We start from the raw sequence: 27,786 nt of genomic DNA, 5'->3' as shown, positions 1-27,786 counted from the left end.
AAAAAAAGTTTTGTTTGATTTGTTTGGTTTTTGTTTTTAATAAATCAAAGTAAGAATACCACAAAAATAACATCACACTTTATACGATGAAAAATATTAATACACATACGAAAAGAAATGCTAAGTGAGAAGGCTTTATTAACTCATACAGCATTAGTCTTCTCAAACTGCTCGCTGTATGAAATATACAAAATTGAAATTAACTTCAACCAGTATCTACTGTACTTGTTCACAAAAGTGTCCTTTTCTTCACAATACTCAAGAACGGATCAAATAAATAGAACAAACAAGTTCAGATTAACAAGATGTTATTTAAAATGTGTATTTATATAATTTTTTGTGAGGAAAAATAATCAGACTCAAACCTGGTCCTTTAACATGTACTCAGCAACAGTCCTTTTTAAGCTTGTGTCCCCATTGTTTCTGACAGGTAGGATTGTGTTTGTAGTTGTTTTTAGGTCTGGCTGGTGAACCCCTTCTCACAATGTCACTGTGGGACTATAAGACTTACATAATAATTGTCAGATATGAAAGAGTTGTGTGTACCTGTCAGCATGGTTGTAACTATGGACGCAAGGCATGACCTTTGATTTTATATGAGAATTCAGTGTTTTTTAATGCAAAACTAAAATAAATTGATAAATAAAGTTCTTTTTTGTGAGCACAACAGTGGGTTGTATTGTTAGGCAACGCTAAATTTCGGTGAGAAGAGCGAAGAAACAGCCCGCCATAGTTAACATGTTTTCAGTCCTGCTGGACATTGGAAGTGTTATATTCATATTATGCTTGAACAAGAACTTGCCCACCTCTTAATACTCTGTATATATTTTGAAGTGACAGTTTTGTTCACTTTAAACTAACCCTAGTCCTCTTCCATGGATAATGTGGTTTTCTTTTAAGTTGTGTCAACATGAGACTCAGCTGAAACATCACTTCAAACCCCAAACAGCACTCTACTTTTCAGATTTTCTACCAGGACTGACATCAAAGAAGTCAAGCACAATTGTCTTTTGGCCACTGACATGTTGAAAGTGCGTCTACGGTGTAAGCAACAGGTCCATCAGTAGCTCACTTTCAATTTAATGCAAGCAACATGTTCAAAATGGTAAGAGGCAGCAGGTCTTTTTAGTGAACAGGCAGACACTCCATAGACTCCATACTATATTATAGAATTGGTTAGTACCAGAAAATGCATATTTTGACAGTGCTAGTTTTTTATTTTTTTCTCATATTTTCAAGGCACCGGTTTTTTCTTTTGCATTTGTTCGGTGTATCGCAGAATGCGGGGCTCTTTACGCTAGTCAGGTGCCGACTCAAAGAAAACACTCCCTGAACCACTGTTTCACAATTTGAGTCTGATGAATGCAGGCATTGTCATCTTGGATTATGCTTATGCTATCAGGGAAGCAAAAATCCATTGATGTTATACTTGCTCATTCAGTATATTCAGGTAGTCAACTGACCTCAATCTTTTGGCATATAATGTTACAAAATCTAGACCTGACCAGCTGCAGCATTGCCTGATCATAGCACTGCCCCCATAGGCTTGTACTATAAGAACTAGGCATGATGGCTGCATTACTTCTTCTGCCTCTCTTTTTACCCTGTTGCCCCAGCCTCTCTGGAACAGGGTACATCTGCATTCATCAGACCATATGACCTTCTTCCATTTCTCCAGAGTCCAATTTGCTCCCCAGCAAAATGAAGCCTTTTTCTACCATTAACCTTACCTATTAATAGGAAGTTCATACCTATATGCTTAGTTAAATCCAGCTGGTAAAACACATTTGTCCAGGCATTTTATATTAACAGTTATTTTTGAGATTCTGATTTTCTAACCAATGGGTGCCAATTCTATTCTTTCTTTTTTTTTTTTTTTTTTTTTTTTTTTTTTTATGTCTTGTCCAGCATGTAGGCAAGCAGAATGATGGTCTGGATGCTGTGTTCTGCTGAGCAAATTGTCTCTGCCAAGGGAAGCTTTATAGATATAATGATCCCCTTGACTTTCTGAATTTTTATTTTTTATTATTGTTTTAATTGTAGAGTTTGTACTGCTGGACCGGAGAGGACAGACGAAAGACAGAATGAGAAAGGAGGAAAAAAAACACCTCATAAGAAAAGTGAAAGAGATAAAGGGAGAGGACAGGGAGAGAAAAAAAAACTAAATCTAAAAACTAACCCAAAAACAAAAAGAAAAAAAACAACCTACAGATGTATACATATACACGCATACATACCCACACATATACACACATATACACTACTCACAAAAAGTTAGGGATATTTGGCTTTTGGGTGAAATTTCACAACAAGCCTAAAATGCATTCAAACCTGTACAGGTGAACTTAATGTGATCTTCTCTAAGCTTTTAAATGCACATGTCCAACTGTTAAATGTTTCAATAAATTTTGCACAAGTTGCTGTTCTCTAACAAGGAGCTTAGCGGCAAAAATCACGGCAGGTGTGTGATCCTTGAATTGACCAATAAATGTCCTGGTTCAATTAGAGCTGGTGTTTAAACAGTTGTCCTCATCATGCTGTTCACATTTTGACATCATGAGACCAAGACGACACCTAACAATGGAACAACAGTCCCTTGCCATTGCGATGCTTCAAACAGGACGTTCTCAGACAGAAGTGGCCACTGAGCTTGGAGTGTCACAGAGTGTCATCAGCAGGTTGCAACAGAGATATCGAGAGACTGGAAGAGTCACAGAAAGGCCTAGAAGTGGACGTCCTTTGGCCACATCCCGTGCTGATGACCGCTACATTGTGAACACTGCCCTGAGAAACCGGATGATGAATGCCACTCAACTCCAGGCACGTTTAAGAGAGGTGAGAGGCACCCAAGTGTCACGTCAGACCATTCGAAACCGTTTCCATCAGCGTGGTCTGCGTGCTAGACGACCTGCACGGGTACCTGACCACACCACCAGGCACAGGCATCATTGTCTTGCATGGGCCAGGGAGTATTTACGCTGGACGAGGAACCAGTGGGCCTCAGTGCTGTTCTCTGATGAAAGTCGATTCACACTGAGCAGAAATGATGGCCGGCAACGATGTTGGAGACGTCAGGGAGAGCGCTATGCATCAGCCACTGTTGTCACCAGGCGAGCTTTTGGTGGTGGCGGTGTTACAGTGTGGGCAGGGGTGTCCACTTGGTACAGAACTGCCCTACACTTTGTGAATGGTACAGTGACAAGCCCATACTACCTGAATAACATCATTAATCCAGTGATTGTGCCCCTACATGAACAGCACAGGCCTAATTTCATCTTCATGGACGACAATGCTCCTGCTCATCGAGGCCGCATCATCAGGGAACGGCTGTTGGAGACTGGTGTACCTCAAATGGAGTGGCCTGCACTCTCTCCAGACCTGAATCCCATTGAAAACCTGTGGGATCAGCTGAGCTGTCGTGTAGAGGCTCGAAACCCTGCACCCCAGAACCTCAATGACCTGAGGGCTGCCCTTCAAGAAGAGTGGGATGCCATGCCTCAGCAGGCAATAAGTTGCCTTGTGAACAGCATGAGACGTCGTTGTCAAGCTGTAATTGATGCTCAAGGGCACATGACGAGATATTGAGACGTTCAAATTTTTTGTTGTGGTGTAACTACCATTGTTGTTACCTTTTGTGTTGAATGAATTGTTTGAGATGAGGAAATCAGTAGTGCATCCTTCTACTTAAATGTCTTACTTTTATGATATTATATCACTGTAGCATGAACATATTGCATTTTCCATAAATTTCACCTGAAAGCCAAATATCCCTAACTTTTTGTGAGTAGTGTATATGCAGGCATCCCAGCCTTTAACCCATCAGATTCACAGAGCTAGTGTGAACCAGAATTTACAGGAACAGAGTCCTTGTATACTTTTAAGTGGAAGCTAAAGACGCAGCTCTTCAAGGAAAACTTCTTCACTTAGTTAAGCTATATTTGTCAGAGGAGTTGGAGAACTTAGCCCAGTTCTTTGCAACAAATATTGTGGTATTCATTCTTTGCATTATAAAATAGAAAATATTGTGAGGTGGGAAGAAAAAAAATGGCAAAAGAAAAAAAAGCACCTGTCTACAACTGGACTTGAAGCAGTCCACTAACACCTTCCTAAGATGTCCTCTACTGATTTTGTGCTTGTGTTGTTCTCACTCTCGTATATAAGTTGCTTTGGATAAAAGCGTCTGCTAAATGACGATAGAATGGAATAGAACTATGATTGTAAGCCATTTGAAATCATTATGCTCTGTCAAACTGATGGGTCTAAGAGTGAAAATAAATGTTCAAACTGAAATAGACTTCTAAATCTCTCATTGCACAAAATACTACAACCTTGAATCAACTGTTTTTTCAGACATATGGGGAAAGACTATTAGTTTAGGCGATTCTATTTTTTTCCATAAAAAATAAGTGCTTTGTATAGCAGAATGGCTTTGTGTGCTAGAAGAATAGTTAAGAGACAAGAGACATGCTCCATTCTCTTTTTCTACTGCTTTGTCTGTAAGCTGAATGGTATTATTGCCAAACTGTTCCTCTTTTACGGTGACATCTGAAGGAGTTTTCTTTCAAAGTCATAGAAATGATATCATCTCCAGACTACAGAGCAGAGAGATGATTTTGCTTTAATGTTTACCCTTCAACACCAAGACAGTAATGTAGCTAACTGAGATATTGTTTTTGTAAAATATGGCTACTAAACCTGTTGATACAATCAGATGGCAATAAATCCACAGCCCATGTGTGCAAGCATGCTCTCAAGCGGGTGTGTCTGCATTGATGTATTTTCACATGTGGTTGTTTGCAGCACAGTAGGTTTTCTAGGAAAGATTTAAATCAGTTGGCAATTTCTCGCACATATTGAACTGTATGCTAAAGAGCTAATTAACAAGGGATGTTTTTTTTTTAGTTCAAAAGCTCCACTGACATCTTAATTAGATCTTAATGACATTTCGGTTGGAATGGTTGAACTGAGTACACTGTGATGGGGTAAAACCAGAGCTGAGATATACAGAGAGAAACGGCAAAACGACTAACACAAGAAGCAAGTGCAAGCAGGACTGGAAAGAGGGACTGTTATAGAGATGGAAAGTGAAAAATATGTAAATGAGGATGGATAGAGGACAGTCACGTACTATGTCTTATGTTAAAATAGTATTGGTTGTGATTAACATTGATAAAGCTTTCTCTTTCTTTCATCTTCTCCCTGAGACCCTTTCACTCTATCAGCCTTCTCCACTCTTTTCCTCTCTCCCAGTGGGATGTGAGACTATACATTGCCCAGTAATTACTCTGCCCATGTCCCAGCAGAATCACACCTCTTATATCGGCCTCTTAATCGGATTCTTAGCATTTATTACCATAAAATTTCACCCTGAAAATAACTAGATATGCCTTCCACTGCTATTGGAGGTAGTGTGATAATGATGTTCTGGTAGATAGATTGCTGATTAGATACAATAATCTCCTGTAGAGCTGGGGTTTTTTTTTTTTTTGTTTTTTTTTTGTTATTTTTGCATTGTTGGTGGTTCCTCATGGTGAACAGTGGATTGCAAGGACTACTTACCCCTCCCCCCCATCCATGTTTGGCAGGGTGTGTATTTTTAGCTGATAATTTGATGCACGTTTTTGCATCTCCAAACAGTCAACAGACTGTAATAGACAATCAATATGTGGCAGAGTAAGTCCACTGACTTCAGACTATCCCCATAATTACTTCATTTTCAGTGACACATTATTACCCACCTTTTGGTTTCTCCTAATCCAATACACACATATACTGATGAAACTGCAACCTTGATATGGGAGTGGATAATATAAGACAAATATTTAATTCGCAGAGAAGTTGTTCTGTCTGCCTTCCCGGGCTCAGCTGGCCCTTATCTTAAGAGCAGCCATTAGAGGAGATGGCTGTACAAAAACAGAGCAAATAAGGGGACAGTCACCAGAAACCCAGAGAGAACTCAACCTCAAGATTACACAAGAGTAAACAACGTGGAAAAGACTAAATAGAAACTTTGAAGCCCCTTATGGAGGGTAGAGCAAGGAACAAACGAGGTGGATGTAGGCTGAAAGATTGGGCAGCAAGAGACACATTACTAAGAGTCTGTCGGTTACAGATGCTGTTCTGTGTGCAGCCTTGTCTGTTTATCACCTTCCTCTTCTCTTCCCAAACACTCTGACTCAACTATCTAGCCTAAATCTGTCAGAATACAGCCACAGAAAACCACCTTTTTATGACCGCCTCATGTCTACTTTACATCTTTCCTTTCCTGTAGTACCTCATTTGCTTCTTTATCAGCTTTAATTGGTTTACTTAGCATTTATTTTTTCCAGAAAGTTGTGATAAAAGAAAGGGATTGTTTTGTTGGTTTTACTGCAGTTCTTTTTTCAAAAGATATACAACCTCAGATGCCGGTGTATGTTTTTTCCCTAGTTTTCATCACAAGGAAGCTAAGATTTTGTCCTTTGCTACTGCAAAGTGGAACATTTGGTCCACATGATCTGTGATACACTTTCACAACCTACTTGTGGTGTAAAGCAACTCTGAATGGCTTATTTTCATGATGCAAATATTCAACTGTTGCTGAGACAGTTTTTCTACTGTTCCCAGGCAGATGCACAGTAAATCCAGGCCACAGACAGAGCAGGGCCCATACAAAGTCTGTTCATCTCATATCTCACTTCTTCCCAATTGTATAGCATCCTTCCTTTGACTGGGCTGATTAATAACCAATTAACCCTTGTCTAGCAGGGCTTTGACAATCAGACAGCTTGTGCTGAACTCTAACCATTAGTTGCTTTTCATAAAGGGCAGGAGGAGAGCAGTGAGTCATTCTGACATCCAGTGAGTCAGTCATTGACTAGCAACTGTGTCTGATACTATATACTCTCCTCTGCCTACTGCCAGTGTATAGGAATCGATTCCACTCAGCACTCTCATAATCACGTTGTGCGTTGCATGCTACATGTATTGATTAATCAAAAAGGGGTGCTTATGGTCTGTGACTACACTGATTAGCCCTTCTATATACCAACATCCCAGGTTCACAGAGGCAGATACCATAGTGATGGGGGACGTGACGTATGGGGCCTGCTGTGTGGACGACTTCACTGCCCGAGCCCTGGGGGCCGATTTCATGGTGCACTATGGCCACAGTTGTCTCAGTAAGTTCAAGTTTACCCTTTGTGCCTTTTTTTCCCTACACTGTGAATGCAGATTGAACCTCAAAGAGCAACAATAAGGGAACAAGCGTCATGGACTCCAACCTACTGAGAGTGGGCTGCATAAAATAGAAGCATTAACAAAAACATAAAGACTAAAACAGAGTGACAGATGGAGCTATCGATGAACGGAAAATGTAACTAGTTAGTGCAATCTGCAAGCTCTTATATGGAAAGAATATCAGACCTTTGGAGCCTGCACATCACATTTACTCAGCAGATCGATGAGGAACTTGCATTAGAGTCGTCCTTTGAAAACCTCAAGCAGTTCTTGAGAACCTTCACCCTCGCCCCCGCTGTCTGTCTCTCGCTGAACATTGGAGGAAATGTTAAATCAATAGTTTTGATATATCTGTCAGAACAACCTCTCCTCTTCCAAATATCAGAATTGACCAACAGAATTTTAATACAGTTGAAAAATCGTCTCTTTGTTTGGTTGTAAATTCTTGTTTTTCTTGGCACATTAAGTATTTGTTAATCATGGAGGAATTATGTGGGTTTTGCCTTGTATGTTTACAGAGGAGATGAGACGTACTCATCCCCATTTACTCTCAAGGGAACATAGTAAACCCAAAGAGCGTAATAAAGACTTGGGATTTTCAAGTCAGATCAGACATTACATGATGAAAGAATTTTTTCAAAGAAATCAAACTACACCCTGATTCTCATAGAATTTCTGCACATAGCTGTGACTCCATGTGATCTTGGCCTTGATCACTCAGTCACGAGGACATATCTTTTACTATTTCGTAAGATGTCAGCCACTTGCCGAAGATAAAAGGCTCAGTGTTTTCACTCTGTCTCAGTCATTGTTTCTCCTGTATGCTTTCTTTTTTATCTGCAGTTTTTCTTTTTCAGTATTGGTGTCTTCTTATGATTGATTTATTATCCTCAAAAACCTATTTTTTTCCTCCATTATTATACAGGTTTATGATCCAGTCATGGTTCAATCATTTGATATTGAGTTTTAATGTAACCGAGACTGAACCTCTAAAAATTTATCCATGTTCATCAAAAATGCATATTTAAATTAATTTTTGTCCTTAAATAAAGATTATGCATCCACAGCTTAAAATGGCCTGGGTGTAACTCTACACCTTTACTTCATTTAGTATGCACTGATCTATGAATATGCAGATTGGTCCCTACCTCCATTTCAACCACTAGCCTGCAGCTAAAGCCCATCTGCTCACCTTCGACTCTGCTCCAGCACTGTAAAACTATGCTGCTACAGTAATCCAAATCAAAAGCAAGTTGCGATATTGGAGTAATTCAACTCTACATGTTTGAAGTAGAAACTGATTCAGAAAAAGAAAAGCTAATTCTATTAGCATGGTAATGTATTTTACACTGTCTTGCCAAAAAAAAATCACCACCTAAGCAAATGGTATGAGCCTTCTACTGGATAATAACTGCAGTTATCTTTCAGCTGGCAACGAGTTATTTAACCCCAATGCAATGAGGGGCTTCACATTTCTTGAAAACCATATGGGACGATTTTTGTCTGCTTAAGAAGGATCAAATCATTAGCATGCATCAAGCAGAAAAAGCAAGTAAGAAGATCACAGAAGCTATTAAAATTGGGTTATAAATCGTCCACTGATTTAAAAAAAAAAAAAAAAAAAAAAAAAAAGTTGGAAGGATCGTGAAGAACCATCGTGTTCCAGGAAGAAACATGGTTGGAAAAAAATCTTGAATCATCGTGATCTGCTGTCACCCAAACATTTGGTAAAATTAAATTGACGAAAAGCAACAGTTGAACTCACGGCTGTGTTTAGCAGTGAAAGTAAAAACCTTTCCACTCATACACTGTGAAGAAGGCTCAAGTTTGGAGCTGAACTACCTGATTCAATTTGATTGTGATTCAACTTAATTTAATTTCATGTCATTTCTTTAAAGATATTTCTGCATTACTGAATTTTAAAAACATTTTCTGATAATTAGTTTTTTATAAAACACTGAGCCTATTTACATCACAAATCAAAATTATGCATAATCAGATAATTGTAACAATTCACATGGACAAAATTGTTGGGACCCTTCGGTCAATGGTAAAAAAAAACAATTGTCATAGAAATAAATTGAATCTGACAAAAGTAATGACAAATAAAAATCTATGAAACTTAATCAGTGAAAGTCAGACACTGCTTTTCAACGATGCTTCAACAGAATTACATATATTAAAAATAACTCATACAACAGGCCACGACAACAATAATGATACCCCCTAGAAAAGACTGAAAATTATGTTACCAAAGGGACATGTTAATTTAAGGTGTGTACACTATTTAGCATCACATGTGTCAACAATCTTGTAACCAGTCAGTGGGCCTATAAATCGGGCTACAGGTAGCCTATTTATCGGCTGCCTGTAGCCCTACAGGTAACCCTTCATTCACTGAAGGGTACCAACAATTTTATCCACGTGTGTATGATGAGTCCACATGCACATCTGGAAAACAATACTTTAATGTTTACATTTATTGGTCAGTTGTTCCTCCAGGTTCACAGTGAAAAATTATATGAAAATACAAAAAAAAAAAAAACCCAGGGTAGAACAACATTGAGGCTTTGATTTGATGGTGAGCAAAAAAATTGGACGATAGAAGAAAAGTCGTGTGGTCTAATGAGTCCAGATGAACCGTGTTCCAGAGTAATAGGAGCATCAAGGTAAGGAGAAAGGCAGATGAAGTAATGCATCCACCACGTCTAGTGCCTCCTGTTAAAGCCTGTTGGTCAGTTGTAAGATCTGGGGTTGCTGCATTTGGTTATGTCTCGGTTAAGTAGCATTATGTTTTCAAAAAACGAGGTCAGCTGCCAACCTGAATAAACAGAATTGGCAGGTTGATCCATCAATGGATTTTTTTTTTCTTTTGTCTCTGATAGCACGGGCGTATTCCAAGATGACAGTGCCAGGATTCATTCATTCAAAATCTATACTGCTTAGTCCATTTCAAGGTCACAGAGAAGCTGAAGCTTATCCCAGCATATGACAGGTACCAGTCCATCTATGCCAAGATTACTAGGCTCAGATTGTGAAAGAGTGGTTCAGGGGGCATGACACACCATTTTTACACACGGATTGGCCACAAGAGTTCAGACCGTGATGCCATTGAGAATCTTTGGGATGTGCTGGACAAGGCTTTGCGATGATGGTCGGACTTTCCCATCATCACTACAAGATCTAGATGAAAAATGAATGCCAGAATGGACACCGTATGGAAATAAATGTTGTGATTTTGCTAGTTGATGAAACTTGATGCATGAAGATGGAAGGCGTAGTTCTTTATCTTACTTGTAATTATCGTAGTTATCATAAGCTTCAGTAAAATCACATATAGTTTTGCTTCCCTCTAAGGAATTACCAAAAAGAGCAGAATTGAGTGTATTTTTTGTCAGATAATGACAATGTAGCTACTATAACAAGACCTTTATAAAGGCAGAGTAAGCCAATATTCTTAGTTTCTCTTTTTGAACACAAGTCAAAAACATTTCCTTTCCTCCCCTGTTGAATAAGTCAGAGACAAATATGAAGCTGTGTACCAGAGGCAGTATGAGACCAGTGGTATTAAAGGCAGTAAATCTGATAAATAAAACCTCATTTACCTATTTCTTTTCAGTGTGGTGATGTTCTAAACCATAAATCTATTAAATATTTCCACATCTTCACTCAAATCCTTGTGAAGATATTGCATCAGTGGGATTTCTGAACGAGCATTTAAATTTATGACTAGCAAAGATGACAATGCGTTAAGTAGAGAAAAGGAAAGTCACAGCTGTTAGTGCTTATTGGTCTTGCTTATGTGGTGTTACCTTCTTTACAAATCTGTACCCAAAGACTGGAGTTCAAAATACAGACACAGGGCAGATAAACACATTAGCACATACTTGAATGGTTGACAAAACAATTGCAAAAGTGATTGCTGCTATATAAATCTCTTAAAGTGGAACTATTATGTGCATTTCAGGCTAATTTATTTTTATTTCTGAGACCAGAAGGGCTGGGATTGATCGAGTTACTATCACAAATCGCTTTATTTACTTCAGACCGACCCTCTCCGTAGGCTGTCAGATCAGCCTGTGGGCAAAACGAGTGGATTGAGACTCTTCCGCATTAAGCCCCGTCTCTAAAACGACGCGTTTTCCGTCGCCATGGAAACCGAACTTAGAGCGTGCTGGAACTCAAACTCAAACATGCGTTTAGGTGATAAAAAACAGTGCCATTCACATGTCTGATGAGGATTCAACACTAACACTGTAGAAAGCTCAGAAAACTTGAAATACCATAATAGCACCCTTTTAAGCATGTGACAAAGAAATGTATATCTCTAAAAAAAAAAAAAAAAAAAAAAAAAAAACTCTCCAGGGAGCAACTTTTACATGCTTACGGTATTATTGTTATGGTTCAACATGACACCGGGCCTTTATACACCCGAGACAACAGCGAGAAAATGTATGCAACAAGTGTTTTCTAAACCCTGCTGTTCACTTTGATGGGAAATAATTAATATTGCCACAGATGAGAGAAGATTTTCCCTCACCACCACATATTTAGCACACTAAGTAATGGATTGTGACAGTCCGGCAAGATGTCCAGGGTGCACCCTGCCTCCTGCGTGATAAAAGCTGGGATAAGCTCCATCTCCTCTGAGGCATATGTATGGCCATACACACACACACACACACACACATATATATATATATATATATATATATATATATATATATATATATATATATATATATATATATATATATATATATATATATATATATCGACAGAGAGAGAGATACAATACTTGTACAGTAGATAGAACTATAATAACTAAGCTCATTTACCATATTGCTATATAACATGAGGATAATACAAGCAATGGTGCTTGTTAGTATTTCCTTCTCTTTGACCTTATCTCTAATTGCAGCACCTAAGTGCACTCAGGCTTCCATGCTAATGTGAAAACAGATCAATGTCACTTTGGTCTGCCCTTTACATTTTGGCAATGCCTATAAACAAGCAACTGACAGCTGTTATTCTCAGTCGAGAGTTACACTCATCTACTCCAACTCCTTTAGCCTCATGATATGTTCAACTTGTTTTTGTTTTTTTAACTTTAACTGCAGCTTTATAAATGTCAGTCTACCTTTGCTTTTTACCTCCCTTCTGAAAATGGGATCCATTCATCATTTCTACTTCCAGTTACTTGGCAACTCACATTCACATGCCCAGTATCCTGTTACTTCTTTTTTCCATTCCCATCTTCTATAGGAGTGGAAAAAGAGCCAAAGCATTTAAACTTTGTATAATTGACTAAGAAATCATCTACCTCATCTTTGAATTAAATTTCAGCGTTTGTCAGCCTACTTCCATAGCTGTTTCTCTTTGTACAGTCCTGTTTCCATCCAGCAATATCTCCTTCTAGCTCCACTCTCTATTTTTTGCACCTTGCCATGTGTTTCTCCAGTGTCTAATTTTAATCTAGGCCATGAAGCTAGCTGTACTGGCTCCTAAAAGTTTTGTACCTTAATGTCCCATTAATTTAATTAAACCGGAAAGCCTCCATTGCTACTGATGTGAGAATTATATGTAACACAAGAAGAGGAAGAATTACTACGATCAACAGAAACAATCATTCTTCTGTGTTATCCGAACCATTTCTCCCTGTTTTCTTGGACTCTCGCATCCTCAGCATCTAACTCGACGCGTCTCTAGCTACGCCTCCTATGCTCGGGCGCGTGGTAAATGGCCTGTGAAATGAATGGATTTAATAGCAATCACATGTGTCCCTTCCGTCCCTAAATAACTGAGGTTTCTGCATCAGTTCTTGTATGAGACTTGATTTGAATGAGTTTCATTTGTACAGAGGCAGACTGAGTTATATACATGTGTGCACTGGTTCCCGTACAGCTGTGCCTCTGAACGTGCAGCACGTTAATGTTTTTGAGGCCCTATCAATATTGCATATAATGCAGGCTTACCTGACATAATAGGGTGAATTATTCATCTGTCTTTTCTTTGTCTTTGCCTTTTTGCAGTCCCCATAGATTCCACAGCAGGTATTAAGATGCTGTATGTGTTTGTGGATATCCAGATGGACAATGCACATTTCCTGGACACGATCAAGTTCAACTTTCCTCCCGGACAGTCTTTGGCGCTCGTCAGCACTATTCAGTTCGTTGCAGCTCTGCAGGTGATTAAGCACAGCTTCTGTCTGATTCTGTGTGTCAGTGAATGAGCTCATCCTTCTGTCAAGGAGTGCTCACACAAACTGATTCTTCTTCTTGTTTTTTTTTAGTATTATATGATGCTATTTGTATACTTGAACACAAATGTTTCAGTCATTCATCTCAACACTTGCACACTGCATTTTTTCAGAGGTTCCCAGCTTTTATCAACACTACTCTTAAGCTCGATTCAAGCATTAGGTTTGTCAAATACGGCAGCAGTTTATTTTTTATTTGAAAGATGCAGTGACCTCAGAGGGCCTCTCAGTTCAGCATCATGCACAGGACCGCTCTTTACATAAGCAGTGGCAACAGCCATAGTATTAAGCTTTAATATCCCTTTTTCAGGCTCGCTGCCTTTCTGTTCTATAATGTGCTTTGCTGCTTTCGTTTGCCAACTTGAACCAACTCTACTGTGGGCCTTTACTAATCTAGCCACCTCTATTTTTAAATCACACTGTACCCTCTTGGGTAATATTACACTGTGTTTGTTTTATTTCATTGCATCTATGCATATGTGTGTGCATGTATGTTTCTGTGCATCAGTTGTGCATGCATGAGCGCCTCCATTTTTCTTTTGTCTCCCTGTGTGCAGGCTTGTTGAAGTTACACAGCATGGATGGGAGAATACACACTTCGTCCAAACACACCGAGTTATACCAGCCTTAGATCGCTCAAATTGTCCTTCTGCCTCAAATCACACTTTTTTTATGCTTTTTGTTATAATATTTATTTTTTTATCTTCTAACTTTGCTCTAATGTTTGTAGGTGTTAAGAAGAGTTAAAAACAAAAACATTAAAGCCCCTTTTTCCACACATAATTATTACTCGGTTAATACTTTGATATTCCTTTTTGCACTGGAACCAACTGTGTATTGTCAATGTTTTGTTGGATGTGAATAAATAATAAATAAAAGTGGACACTTAGAGTTTTCAGGGTTTATTATTTGTGTATTTGATAAGCATGTTATGATCTTTATTCAAGCCTAATTGCTCCGATTATAGCCACAGACAAAAGCTTAACTAAACAAGACAGAAATTGTTGCATTTGTCGTGTCTTTATTAAAATCACTTATTAATCATTCAGTTACGATTTTCTTTGAAGTAAGCAAACTGCAAAGATCATACTAACAGCACATGAAGTTATGCTAAAAGAATAGAAAGGAAAGCCATCAACAATAGCAAACACTTTTTATGTATTTTTAAAAATCTCCTAAAATGAAAGTGAATCTGATCAAAAGGCATGTAAGTAAGAGAAGAGGAGAGAAGAGCTTACATCTTGTCCCAGCATTGAGGCATGGTAGAGCCTGCATCATGGTTTGGGCTGCTCATCTGGCCCAAAGCCTGGATACATGAGAAAACTTTGGGCAAACTGAATCTGTTTCACAAATTATTGCAAGATAATTTCAGGACTGTATAACATTTCCAGAAGCTGGACACAGGCAGGGGGATGCAGAAAAGAAATTTACCAAAGAATACAACAGAATCATACTTAAGAATTCATGTTAAGTTCATGATTTGCTGGAATAGAGTACCAACCTGCATGTGATGTTCCATTTCTTTTCATTTTTTTGTCTTCTTAGTGTTGACAAAAAAACACTTTATTTTTATTTTATTTTTTTTTCCACAGAGAAAGCCTCTATTGAATATGTGTATAAACAACAGCAGCTTTCCACAAACCTTTCCAGTTGTTTAAAGTTTTAAAGTATATTATTCTCATTCCTGTGTGTTGCAGGCTGTGAGTGCAGCCCTGAAGCCAGAGTATGATGTGATTGTCCCACAGTGTCGCCCTCTGTCACCGGGAGAAATTTTGGGCTGTACCTCCCCTCGCTTGGATCGCCATGCGGATGCTATAATGTAGGAACTCTCTCACTTCCCATTTCCCTCTCTTCTAGATTGACACTGTAGTTTATTTTTCTTCTTCCTTCCTTTTTTTCTTTTTTTTTTTTTTTTTTTTTAAGTTAGCCGGTTTTTCCAAAACCTTCGACTCATCATGGCATTGTGACCTCCTCACTTACCTTTTGATAATTAATTCTGGCAGTGCCATGTCCGCTTATGTAAGTAATAATTAGTGTGACAGTCCTGCCGTCACACTAGTCATAGCTGGCAGTAATAAGTAGCTATGTCTGTGTGCTTTTTTGCAGCGAGTCACAGCCAGATGCTGATCCAGAACAGCAAGGCTAAAAATACCTCCTCACTGTGAAAAATCATTGAATTGGATATAGCCTGACACTTTTAGCCGTTTCAAACTGCAACACATCCACATCCTCTCCAAAGTTTGACAGAGCGCTTTATACAAAGTATAACACTCGCTGTGGTATGGGCATGGTAAGAATTGATAAACCACGCACATCACAGTTTGTTTGTAAATTCGATGTAGTTTGTGTGATTGCCTCTTTTATGTCCTTTCATTTGCTGGAGAAAAAAACATAATGAATCCAGTCAGGAGCTGCGTCCTCAAAGACAAAAGTCTTCTGTGCTTTCACAGAAGCATTTGCGTATGTGAGATTTTTTCGGGTGATTCTTGCAGAAAAGGGAGGAATCTGGCAAAGTATCAGGTCCGAGCAGCAAACGACGTCCTCGCAGCTGCTTTTTTGTGACAATGCGCTGCTGCTCACTCCGCTCCACGGGAGAGAAATCCTATGCTTTGTTGCTCACAGTGAGATAATGTAATTCCCCTGATTTAATTATGCATAGGTGCATCTCCTTCTGTGTCTGATCTGCACACATTTAGTGCCAGTCCGTGTGATTAAAACCTCCCAGCGCATGAGATTGAACCGGCACGTGGGCAAGCTTTGTCGTATGGACAGATGGAAACAAAAGCGGTGTAAGAGTTTGTGTTTCTCAATGACTAATCTATGTGTTGTCTTTGATGTGTCAGATGTACTGCGCCGGGGTGTTGAGAAGGAAAATCAATTGGTCTGCCGTCTCACATGCACAGTCAATACACAAGTGATTAAACATTAAACATCCTCATCATGTTGAAATGACAAGGATTTCATCCTGACATGGACCGTACCTCGCTGTCTGGTGCAGCGGCGAATAGAAAGCGTTTCAGTATGCTGTGGCAGCAATACTGAAAGCTTCATAACAGAGTAATAGTTTGTAATTGAGTTTCATTTCCCTCTAATGAATTACCATGAAGACAATGACAGAACTGATCTTTTATAGTCTGTAAGAGTAGACTGCACAGATCCAGCGTCTATGCACAGATTCCTATTATGACCAATGCACACTGTTCACCACCTTTATTATAAAGTATTAAGTACACGAAAATCTAACTTTGATTTTCAATCTTACATTAATTAGAAATGAGCCAGTGCTTCAGAAACGGTATGTGCACAAGTTTTAATTGCATTTTTTGAACTACTTGAGCATTATAAATAGTGAATGCCATTCTAGTCTTTGAGGGCTTTTCTAAAACGCATTGAGAAGTCCCAGTTGTAAGAGACAAAATGTGCACTGAAAAGAGTTTAAAGAAATGATCAGTGGACCATTTCTATCTGCCTCTTGTGCTCTAGTTCATTCTCATAAAGGAACAATGTGATCATGTGAATTAGAAGACAGAGCAAAAGCACGTAGCATTTCTCATTATACCAAGAGCAGTTTATTTAGGATGGATGCAAAGACTCTGGTCATGGGGAGAACTAGACTCAAGCACAGCAACTTCTTACAGGGACACATCTCTCCGGACCGCAGTGGCTGAAGCACACAGGCTTATTGTTGTCGACATAATTGTACGAGGGCCAAAGAGAATCATTGCAGCATGCTGTGTGTTTGAATTCACCCTATGCTGTCATTCACCGTTATTACATAAGACACACACAGAGACATAGTTGTGTATTTTTACATGAACACACTCTACAAATGAAGTCTGGGCTAGTCATTTCTCCAGGTAGCCTGTGTGGCAAGCCACCCACAGCTTCTCTTAGACTGCTTCAAACAGAAAGCAATCAGCGAGCCTATTTGCATCTCCCTACTCAGAGCGGGTACCAACCTGTGCCCCCTCTTCTCAGCCGCTCCCAGAAGGGGTTTTATGTAAGAGACCTTGTTTTGTTTTTTTAGGAACCAACATGCTGCTGTGCATTTATGGTTGGTGAACTCTGTCTCGGCTCGAGCTTTGGTGAATCCCCAGCATGAGACCCCAGGTTAATTGGAAGAGTTGTGTTCTAGGTAACCGGCATCCTCCAATCGTTGGGGTCATGTACCTAGATATCAGAGGTGGGCAGCCCTCCACCTCACCCTCAGGCCATCTGCTGTCAAACAGTGGTCGTCTGCCAAGAGGCTGCAGACATAAATAGATCTTAAAAGACAGTGAAAGGAAGTTGATGGAAAGGATGGGAGGTCATTTTTATTACCAGTTTTTACTGAATGTTGTTTGTCCAGATGAGCTCTTCTTTCTTATGTTTTTTTCTCATTTCATTACCTCAGAAATTGAATTTATCTGTTTTGTTTTATGTATTTGTCTTTTTTTTTTCCACTGCAGATACCTTGGAGATGGAAGATTTCATTTGGAGTCGATCATGATTGCAAACCCAGATATTCCTGCCTTCAGGTATTATAAAACAAAACGGTGCCATATTTTGTCAGACTCTTTCACATCTCAGTTGTTTGCATGCCTGCATCACCGAGTGTAGATCACACTATTTTAACATAAATTCTGTAAAAAAATAAAAAATAAAAAAATAAAAAAAAATCAAATGGAAATCAAATAAGAAATGTAAATGATTTTGGGAGAAAAATGTGTAATTAAATTAACTACACTGAATTTAATTAAATGTTGACAGAAATGAGGTTCTGTGATGTTATTCAGTGCTTTTATAAATGTTAAAACCATCTGCAGTCATGATCATTGTTACAGTGCCATGACAACCAGGTGTGAGTGTCAAATTATGCTTTGCAAATCTTTTTTTTTTTTTTTTTTTATGCAAAGTGCATTGATCTCATTATACATATATGCACCGCCACACAGATTACAAGTCTCTCTCATAAACAAGATTCTAATCTAAAGTGTACCCCTGATACCAGAGAAAAGGAGATTAGAAGCTCAGAAATGCCTCCATTTTCTCCAACATGCAGCAGCCCCTGTCATACTTGATGGCTTTTCATGATTAGATTTTCTTTTCTTACATTTCTACCCTCATGATAGATACCTTAACAACAGCTGGTAATGCCCTCAAAAAACTTTGCTTGTTGATATTCATACATAGATATCATGTTTGTGTGTTTTTTGGTTTTTGTTTTTTTTTTCTTTATCTGTGCCTGTTTGCAGATACGACCCCTATAGTAAAGTGTTCTCCAGGGAGTACTATGACCACGAGGCCATGCGTGCTTTAAGGCTGGAGGCTATTGACAAGGCTCGACTGGCCAATAGGTGGGGCCTGATCTTGGGCACATTAGGTCGACAGGGCAGCCCAAAAGTCCTAGAGGTGAGTTTGCCTCCTCATTTCGTTTCAACAGTCCGCCAGTTCATTTGCGTAATGGCCTGTAATACTTTTTCATCTTGAGTTTCTTCAAGATCTGATTTGGTGAAATGAAGCATTAACAGGACAAGCAGTCTGACAGCTTGTTATTTAACATTGACAGTGATGCAGCCAAACGTCCCCAGAAAGTCTTATCCTTGATCTCGTTTTGGAGGTTGCGAGGGATTTTGGGCAATTTCTTTTATCACTTTAGTAACCATAGAAAGATAATCCAGAGTATAGAAGATAGAGCAGAAAATCCAGGCTGTCCACAATATGTTACAGTATCCTTGCCCATCACTTAAATGCTAGATGTAAAAGATTTCAAACCACATCACCTCTGTTTTATCAGCAAGTACACCTTCTCAGGCTTAAACTGGAGCCCCCCCCCCTCTTGTGTGTAAAAACCAAGATTTGGTACTGATGTGAAAGTGTCCACAGGAGACCAGAAAGAAAAGTTTCTTTTAGGGTAGCAAGAGAGGATGGATTTAAAAGAGGATTTGAATAAAAACTCTCCAGCTCTCCTATAGCGATCGGTCAAGATTAAGAAGTATGGATGTCAGATTACCTTACAAGTGAGAGGACCGAACTATCTCCGATAAGAGCACAGTCGTAGAAATGTCTTCTAATCCTCAGAAGGACAGTGGATATCAGCAGTGCACTTGCCTTCACATCAGCAAATGAACATTATTGGGATTTTGTTCACTTACTGTGGTTGCAGGCTGCATTCATAAAAAGCTCAGTCCACTACCCAAAACTTCAAAAGCCAAATCTTCCAAGGAGAAGAGTTCTCTGAAACTTGCTAAATGTATTTGCTTGTTTGTATGTGAAGCATGTTGTCTGGGCCTGTGCTCGAGGAATCAGAGATCTCACTCACCTTAATGACAAAAAGTTTTTTCCCAGCTTCACCTGTGCTTATTTATTTGTCGGCTGCATAACAACAGTGAAGGCAACACAAAGAACCTCGGTTTTCCAGATTCTTCCTCCTGAATCCCGCAGGAAGAATTATTGACAGTAAAAAAAAAAAAAAAAAAAAAAAAAATCTTTGCGATGTGAGATTGTACCTCAGAAAGGATGCAGCGTTGATTCTAAGACTGGATATGGATGCAAATCTTTTGCAGTGAAAGTTTAAACAGTTTGTAATCATGAGGTAAAGCGGTTTTGCCGAAGCTTCGACATTGCTGCTCGATGATTGGCAGCTGAGTACTTTTCAGTTTTCCCCAGGTAGAAACATGCAGTGTTTTCTCATTTTTGTCCAAAATATGTCAGCGAAGCTTTTAATGCTGGGGATGTAGGTTAGATGTTCGGCTCAGCAAGCTTGTACATGCTTTTTAACACTATCGAGGCACTTCAACCTTCAAAGTTCATCCACACAGTTCAACATTTCTGCTAAATTCTAGATGAACTCTTCTTTTCTAATGTTGTTAAAGTGAATTACATCAACAATGGTGCAGGGGACTGAGTCTTGCTTTGGTGGGACTGAATTTTCCTCACTGGAAAAGATTCTCCCCAAATCCCATAGTAAAATACATCCTCGGTTAAAGTTTTACTGTTTTTTTTTTATTTTATTTATTTAGCTCCTTTTTTTAGCCTTGTATATAGATGTTATGATGCTTGCCTTGTAAGGCAGCTGGATTCTTTCAGTAACTCTGGCCATAACACAAAAGTTTTAATCTTGCTCTGTTGGTGCTATTTTATTAACCCGATTGCTTAAAGGCAGAGTATGTAAGATTTCAAGGCAAATCTTTCCACCAGCAGGTGGCAAACACCAGGTCGTGAACGAAACCACAAAACTGCTATCTCCCCAACGACCACAGGTTGGCAGTGATGAGCAAAACTCACCCCTCACCCCTCCTCCTCGCCAGCTCCAATGAGGGCAAGAATCGCTTGTGAGCTGTAGCTCAGAGCCGCTCTGCAATAAATGGGCTTATACTCACCCTACTGGTGGGAAAAAGTACTTTTTTTTTTACTGGTCAGAAAACATTCAAGAAGGGTCTTTGTCATTAATTAAACTTGTAATATAATGACAAACTTGTAATTTAATAACGCATCAAATATGGACAGACTGGAACCTACATGTTTAAAAAACATCATCTAATTATGATTGTAGTTTTTTTTTTTTTAGTTAATTTATTTTATTTATTTTATTTTGAAAATAAAAAAAAAATGAAAATTTTGAAAACCAGTTTTTTGTCCCGAGTCGTCCATAGTAACCAGAGCCATGATGCTCTACTGTGGCAGCACAATGACCAGAAAGAGTAGATTACATGTCCTAGCTGTCTTACAACACATGGAGTCGCTGAAAAACATGTGAGGAAAGTTCTCGCTACTGCTCTGCTCATTACAGTTAATATTGTGTCGATTCGGCTGAGCAGTAAATGAACAGATGCATCTATGATGCTTCAAAGACTAAGATCTGAGTAAAAGTCTTCTTGCTGAAATTTCCAGCAGAAGATCAAACCCTCCAGACAGCCTTTTATTGGAGGACACGGTCAGTGAAGGAACTTTGTGTGCCATTTGATTTGTAGCTTACTGTTTTTATATACTTTCAACCCTTTAAAGAATTAAATTTTTTGTATGGATTGCAGATCTTTACATTGTTCCTTTTGTTTTTCATCTTTTTCTAACCAGCACCTGGAGTCAAAGCTCCAGTCTCTGGGCAAGTCCTTCACTCGAGTATTACTCTCTGAGATTTTCCCCGGCAAACTGGATCTAATGCCAGATGTAGAAGCGTGAGTATTAAGTTTCACCCACATAAACGCTTGTGCATGCCTTAGTTAAGCAGTAAAACACGTTTCTTTCAGTTATTATGATGGGCATCAATCTCTTCAGCGTCACGCGTCTCTTTTTTCCTCAAAACCGTAATCTTATTTGGTCATACTAATATTCATCATATCTGCCCTTTATCATAAGCTTTCAAAAAGCTGCTGCAAACTTGTCAAACTAATGAATTGTCATTGCAGCCTGACATCTTGACAAGAAAACTAATGTCAGTAATTATGTATCATTTAATGTACTGTCCAATCATGTGAAAGCAGCAAAAGTTACATGCTCACTAAGGGACACTGTTATCAATGAAACTATGAGGTACATCAGTGGAAAAGTGACTTAAATCTGAATGACTGAATGCTGTCATGTCGAAAGGTTAATTATCTCACTGCTCTGACATATAGCATGTCTTCCAAGGGTTCAAAAGCAGATGAAACAGAGAAAAGAGTTATTTTGCTTAAAAACAAATCTAGCACATATTTGTTCTGGAGCTGGTTTGGGGCTGATGCTGAAGCGTGAAAAGTGATTTTGATTTATTTCCCCTAACAAGACGCTGATGTTTAACACCACAACACTTTAAAGTATTCTTGTGCACAACTAAGATTTTGTCTCATGCAGTTAAAAGGTTGCTATTGAATTTGTCAGTGAAAAGACCTGAGATTTTTATGTAGTCTGTTAGGTAGATACATTCTCTTACACCACAAATCCTTCAGTATTTACTTCTTAATTTCTATCTTCTCAATTTCTTTATATGATTAATAATATTTTAGGACTTTGCACTTAGGTTCAGTTTTTATGCATGTAAATGAAATGCCAATTTAGCTGTGAGTCTGCTCCATTACTGTGTTCAGTAACACTGCTGTTCCTGACCTGCTTGCAATACCTTGTTTGTTGTCCAGACTTCTCTCCCTTCTGTTTCAATGTCATTGAAACAAAGTTGCATTATATCTGACTAATGCTTACTTTGGAATATCCCTAATAAACAACGAGCAGCTGTGTTGCTGACCGTTATTTTTATCCACTCAACCGACCAATCAGAAGAAGACTGAGCCTGTCTGGAGTAGAGTCTGCTGAAACCAGAAGAGGCGGAAATGGAGCGTTTCAGACAGACGTTGACAGGAGAAGAGTACAGTATGTTTAAAAAAGAAAGGGGAAAAAAATACTAGGTGTGTTTTTTTTTGTTTTTTTTTATTTTTATTTTCTGTGTCATCACAGTAAACTTCTTCTTGTGAACCCTGACGATACAATTGTGGCCATGTTGATGAGCACAATGTGGACTTTTGAAACTCATTTTCTTCATTTGCAAATTCTTAATCGTGTTTGTTGTTTTGACAGAAATAATTTACATGCACCGTGACGGATCTTTTAAGACTCTTGCGATGAGCCAAGTAGTCAATCAGCAACTTTTGAAATGTATGCTGTAAGCATCATTGCACACATAATTTGGAGTCAGCATAATGCGCCTGTGCATGATGCTGCAACACAGCTGACAAACACCCGTCTTGAGGTCATAGCATATCAACAAAATTGAAATTCACATCTTAATGTTTTCTCAAAGTACATGGAAGGAAGAAATTTTGCTCATTAATAATCTACTTAACCACTTTGGATACTTGTGCATGAAGGCCAGGGTGTAATAAAAAAGCAGAGGAATTCATAACCTTGCCATTGCTCACATTGTCTTCTGATGTTTTTTCCATAACCATCAGATGTTACATAATGTGTTGCTTTATCTGAAGCAAAGTAAACTCAGTCCAACTGGCTTAATAACGCTCACTCCCCCATACACTAAAGCCATGCTGAATGCACGTATCGCATCAATAATGCATGTTTCTGAAAATCGCAGCAGCATATGTTGAAACGTTCTCCCCCATTTGGAAACTGTTATGCAGTGAACCGTTCATCGCTATCTTTAGAAATGGACTCCTCAAGTTTCTTGAATGAAATATCAGGTACTCAGAATACATATATCAGTTTGTCCGACTTATCTGACATCCAGCCACAAGAGCAGAGCTGAAGATGGACCAGGGGTGAGTGAGACACTGATGTGCAACAGCTCCAATCACACAGGCACAGGCGCTCACCCTCCCTCGGATTGGCCTCTCACTGTGGAGTAATGAGAGGTGTGATGTGTGAGGGAGGAGTGGGTGATGTGGTGACAGAAGGTCTAAGAGAGATTGAGTTGGAGAGAGAAGGAGAGAGGAGAGATACAGAGGTAGTTGAGGGGGCTGTGTTTGGAAAGAAAGCGATTGTGGAAAAAGCAATTCTTTACTTTGTTTTTGGGTTTTTTTGGCTCTGCTCTTCAGACTGACGTATGAGTGCAAGTCTAAAATTATGTAATCCAAGCACGATTCACCCAAGCAAAACAAACCCTCATTACAGACAAAAAGCTTTTCAACAAGATAGGTTTCAGCAACAAGTATCGCGTTTATGTATAGCAAACCAAGTGTCTGAATGGAAAATAAAGACTTCGGATAAAACAATGTTTCTGGAAAAGCTGCTGTGCTGTGTAAAACATTAAGACTCAGTGCTCTGCTTGCAGATGAGCTAAACCTAATATTAAAATCTATGCAACAAAATAATTGAATAAATCAAATTATATCACTGAAAGACTATTGTTTTTTCTCTTTTTTTGTGAAAAAAGAATAAAAACTTTAAGTTGGATTCCAGCAGCCAAAGACTAGAACGACTGTCCTGTGTGTTATCAGTGCACATTTAACAAACTACCTGCCGTGATAATACAGGCTTGCTTAAGTGCACATTTTGAAGTCATATTGATAATCTGTGAAGGTCAAATCAGCATTAGGGCTGCAGATATTGATTATTTTAATAATTGATTCATCTGCCACTGTGATTAGTAGATTAATTGGATAAGCTTTTCCCCTTTCCTTTGAAGATCTGAAATGCATCAGAGCAGTTTAAAAGTCAGTAACACTCACATGTTTATGTATTATCACAAATTCTGGTGCATTTCATTGTATTTGCAGCTACTGCCGATATTCTGACTTCCAACAATGGCTCCAAAAAGTAATCACTTCAGTAACACGACATTACGTAGTATTATGATTACAGAAAATAATTATCTAAATGTTACATAGTTAAAATAAAAATACTGATCAAAATAATAAATGCAAAAATAAATGAAGTTTTTTTTTGTTTATGCTTTTGTCCTAACAGAAAAAACTACAAATAAATACAATAGAACATCTTAAACAATGTGGGATTTTTCAGTAAGTTGTTTAGAGGACATTTTTGCTCCATGTACCCATAATCTTCACTTCATATATTTATCTTCAAATCACCATGTTCCAAAAATATCTGAATTCTCTTGTAGACTGTAACCTTCCACATGGTCATTATGAACCACATTATCAATGTTTTATTCGTCTCCTAAAAAACTCTTTAAACCCAGATCTGTTGGTAGCGGTGCTGCTACTGTAATGTGCTTTACATCAGGGCAAAGCTGCATTTCTCTGCTTTTAGAATCCAGTGGAATAACATTGGTAGCATTAACTAAGTGTTACACTGTTTTTAAAAATTTTTTATTTTAGATGCTATTTTGAATGACACAGCAGCAGTTTTAAAGGGCCAAATTTTACTGTCTAACTGTTAAATAATAAAGACGTTCTAATGTTACATGACACAATAAAAAAATTTTTAGCCCAAATTTGCAACAGACCTCTGAGGGGAAGAAACATGAAACAAAAAAGAAATATGCTTGCTGTTACCTGCAGCTGTCATATGACCTTTAATTAACATAGCTGCCTGTCTTCCTGTTATCTTTATTTTAATTTGCAATCACATGCCTTTACTGAAGTCCACTGTCCATGCCAGTCACGGAGTGTGGAGTGTGTTGACCAAAATGCCGGCTGCCAGAGCAGATTGGTGCAGGAATTAAAGTTTCATATACACAAACTGAAAACCAACACAGGTAACACACAACGGTACATGTCATGGTTTTGTAAAGAGGGTTGAATTAAACACCACTCAGCTACAACATTATGAGTCCCATCACTAGTCCTGCATAGTGTACATGGAAGCAGATTTTTTTTTTATATTAATAAAAGTTTGTTTTAATGTGTGCTCCCAGTCAGATAAGCTTTAAGATAAATAAATGTAAGTAATTTGTCCCTTTTTGATGCTAAAATTGCTCTGACTATTCAAGGTGTGCACAAAAACATTGGAGGATACATGGACTTGTTATTTGAGTTGTTTCTCTGAATATTAACAATAGATTCTTTGGACCTTGAAATTTGTATGGAGGGGTCTTAATAGATCAGAATGGCAATCCAAAGATGACATCATATCTCACCAGGTTGGGATCTGAGATTACTGCTGTCTTGTAGCTAGGCCTGTCGCAATAAGCAATAAGTTAATTAATCGCACGATAAGAAAAAATGCAAGCAATAAGTATTCCAGACGCAATAATTTTCATTTGTCTTTCTTTTCTGCCGCATTGTTTTAAGACAATATCAACAAAAGATGGCAATACAACAAGCTTCCATCTGCATTTAAGACCTTAACGAAAAAAAGCTAGCTCCATCCTACCGACCGTCCACGATCGCTGTGGTGTTTAACCGACAGATTCAATACAGGACAGTGCAACATGGTGTGCACTCAGACAGGGTGGTTGGTAAAGCCATGCTGCTCTTTAATATTGTTAAAAAACTGACATTTTAAACTATACTGTAAAAATTTCACAGCCACGATGAATTTCCTGGATAAACATACATGTTAGAAACGGCAATTCCACAGTGACATGAAAAATGACATACTGAAGGCGACCTTTTTCACTTTTACCATTCTACCTCTGGAAAAGTCCAAATATGTCCCCTTATATGAGCTTGACCATACACTATGTAACTGTGTTACATGGTGTTTAGAGATCATATGTTCCACGTTGCCAAAACCCCAGGAGAAATCCTGAGATGTTTTTGCAGACTGGGACCGGTTGAGTCTAGTCTGCAAATTGAGCTAAATGTTCTTTAGAAATTAAAGGATGTGGATCTATGAAAGGGTGTACTTGCAATATTATGGCATTATTGTGTATTTTAGTGGAAACTTGTTTCAAAATGACAACAATAATCGCTTCGCGCAATATTATCTGTCGCAATAATTTTTGACACAATTAATCGCATGGCAAAATTTGTTACTTAGGCCTACTAGTAGCATTTCCCTTATTTTCACATGGTTTCCTTTTACTTTGTCTAGTGATGCAGTGATTGTGAAGTTCCAAGCAACACTGATGTTCAAGTAACAATTGCAATGCGGCACAAGAAAGTTGAAAACTGTTCAACTTTTGTCAAACAGTCAGTGATGGATTCAGTGACAGAACAAGCAGAACATGAATTTTTCTGGATCAATGTATAAAAAAATAAAAATAAAAACTTATGGAAAAATAATCATTTTAACTTATTAAACCTTTACCTAGTAAATAAATATTGTCCATTTATGATCAAAATCAGTGTAATACTACAAATGTTATCTCTGTATCTGATTGGAGTTACCAAACCTATTTGCTTTTTTTTTTTTTTTTTACTAGTTTGTTTGTTTTTGTGTGTGTGTGTGTGTGTGTGTGTGTGTGTGTGTGTGTGTGTGTGTGTGTGTGTGTGTGTGTGTGTGTGTAGTGAAAAAGTGAAAAAACACACATTTAGAGCACCACATACCACAGCCACAACGATGGCCATAATATTGAACCAGGACCGCTCTGCTACAGACATACATACTTAAGCTGGAAGCTGATATCAGCCCTAATAAAGGGAGTATGTTGCATTTATAGCTTAGCATTTTGTTCTTCCAGATTTGTAAGTGTAAGTGTGAGTTTGTAAGAACACAATCATCCCAAATGAGCCACACCACAGTCAAAACAAACCGTCAGGCCTGTTGGGCTTAGTTAAAACCAGCTGTGTCAAAGATGGGACTGAAGAGATGGAGACGGAAGAAAGTGAGAGATATACAGTAGGGTGGAAGAGTGCGTGCAGCTCCTCAGCACTAGCAGGCAGCACACATAGAAGAGCCCACTCCAGGCTTTCTCTGTCATTAAACACTCACAGACTCACCCATGGAAAGAGAGAACCTCCATTAGCATATGCTTTTAAGTGTGTAATTAGGCTGTC

General features: G+C 38.5%; 1 protein-coding gene across 1 annotated transcript in view; it reads left to right on the top strand.

Annotated features, from left to right (window-relative positions):
• dph1 (diphthamide biosynthesis 1) overlaps nucleotides 1-27,786 on the top strand; it is a 73,306-nt gene that overhangs the window by 34,721 nt on the left and 10,799 nt on the right. The window contains exons 4-9 of the mRNA XM_079245863.1: nucleotides 7,039-7,160; nucleotides 13,251-13,405; nucleotides 15,175-15,296; nucleotides 17,926-17,994; nucleotides 18,712-18,868; nucleotides 21,533-21,633. Coding sequence (XP_079101989.1) covers nucleotides 7,039-7,160; nucleotides 13,251-13,405; nucleotides 15,175-15,296; nucleotides 17,926-17,994; nucleotides 18,712-18,868; nucleotides 21,533-21,633 — 726 coding nt within the window. The remainder of the gene's footprint in view (nucleotides 1-7,038; nucleotides 7,161-13,250; nucleotides 13,406-15,174; nucleotides 15,297-17,925; nucleotides 17,995-18,711; nucleotides 18,869-21,532; nucleotides 21,634-27,786) is intronic.

This window comes from Telmatherina bonti (genome assembly GCF_933228915.1).
Source record: "Telmatherina bonti genome assembly, chromosome: 9".
Lineage (NCBI taxonomy): Eukaryota > Metazoa > Chordata > Actinopteri > Atheriniformes > Telmatherinidae > Telmatherina > Telmatherina bonti.
Note: the sequence above shows the minus strand (reverse complement) of the source record. Positions and strands in the feature narration are given on the sequence as shown.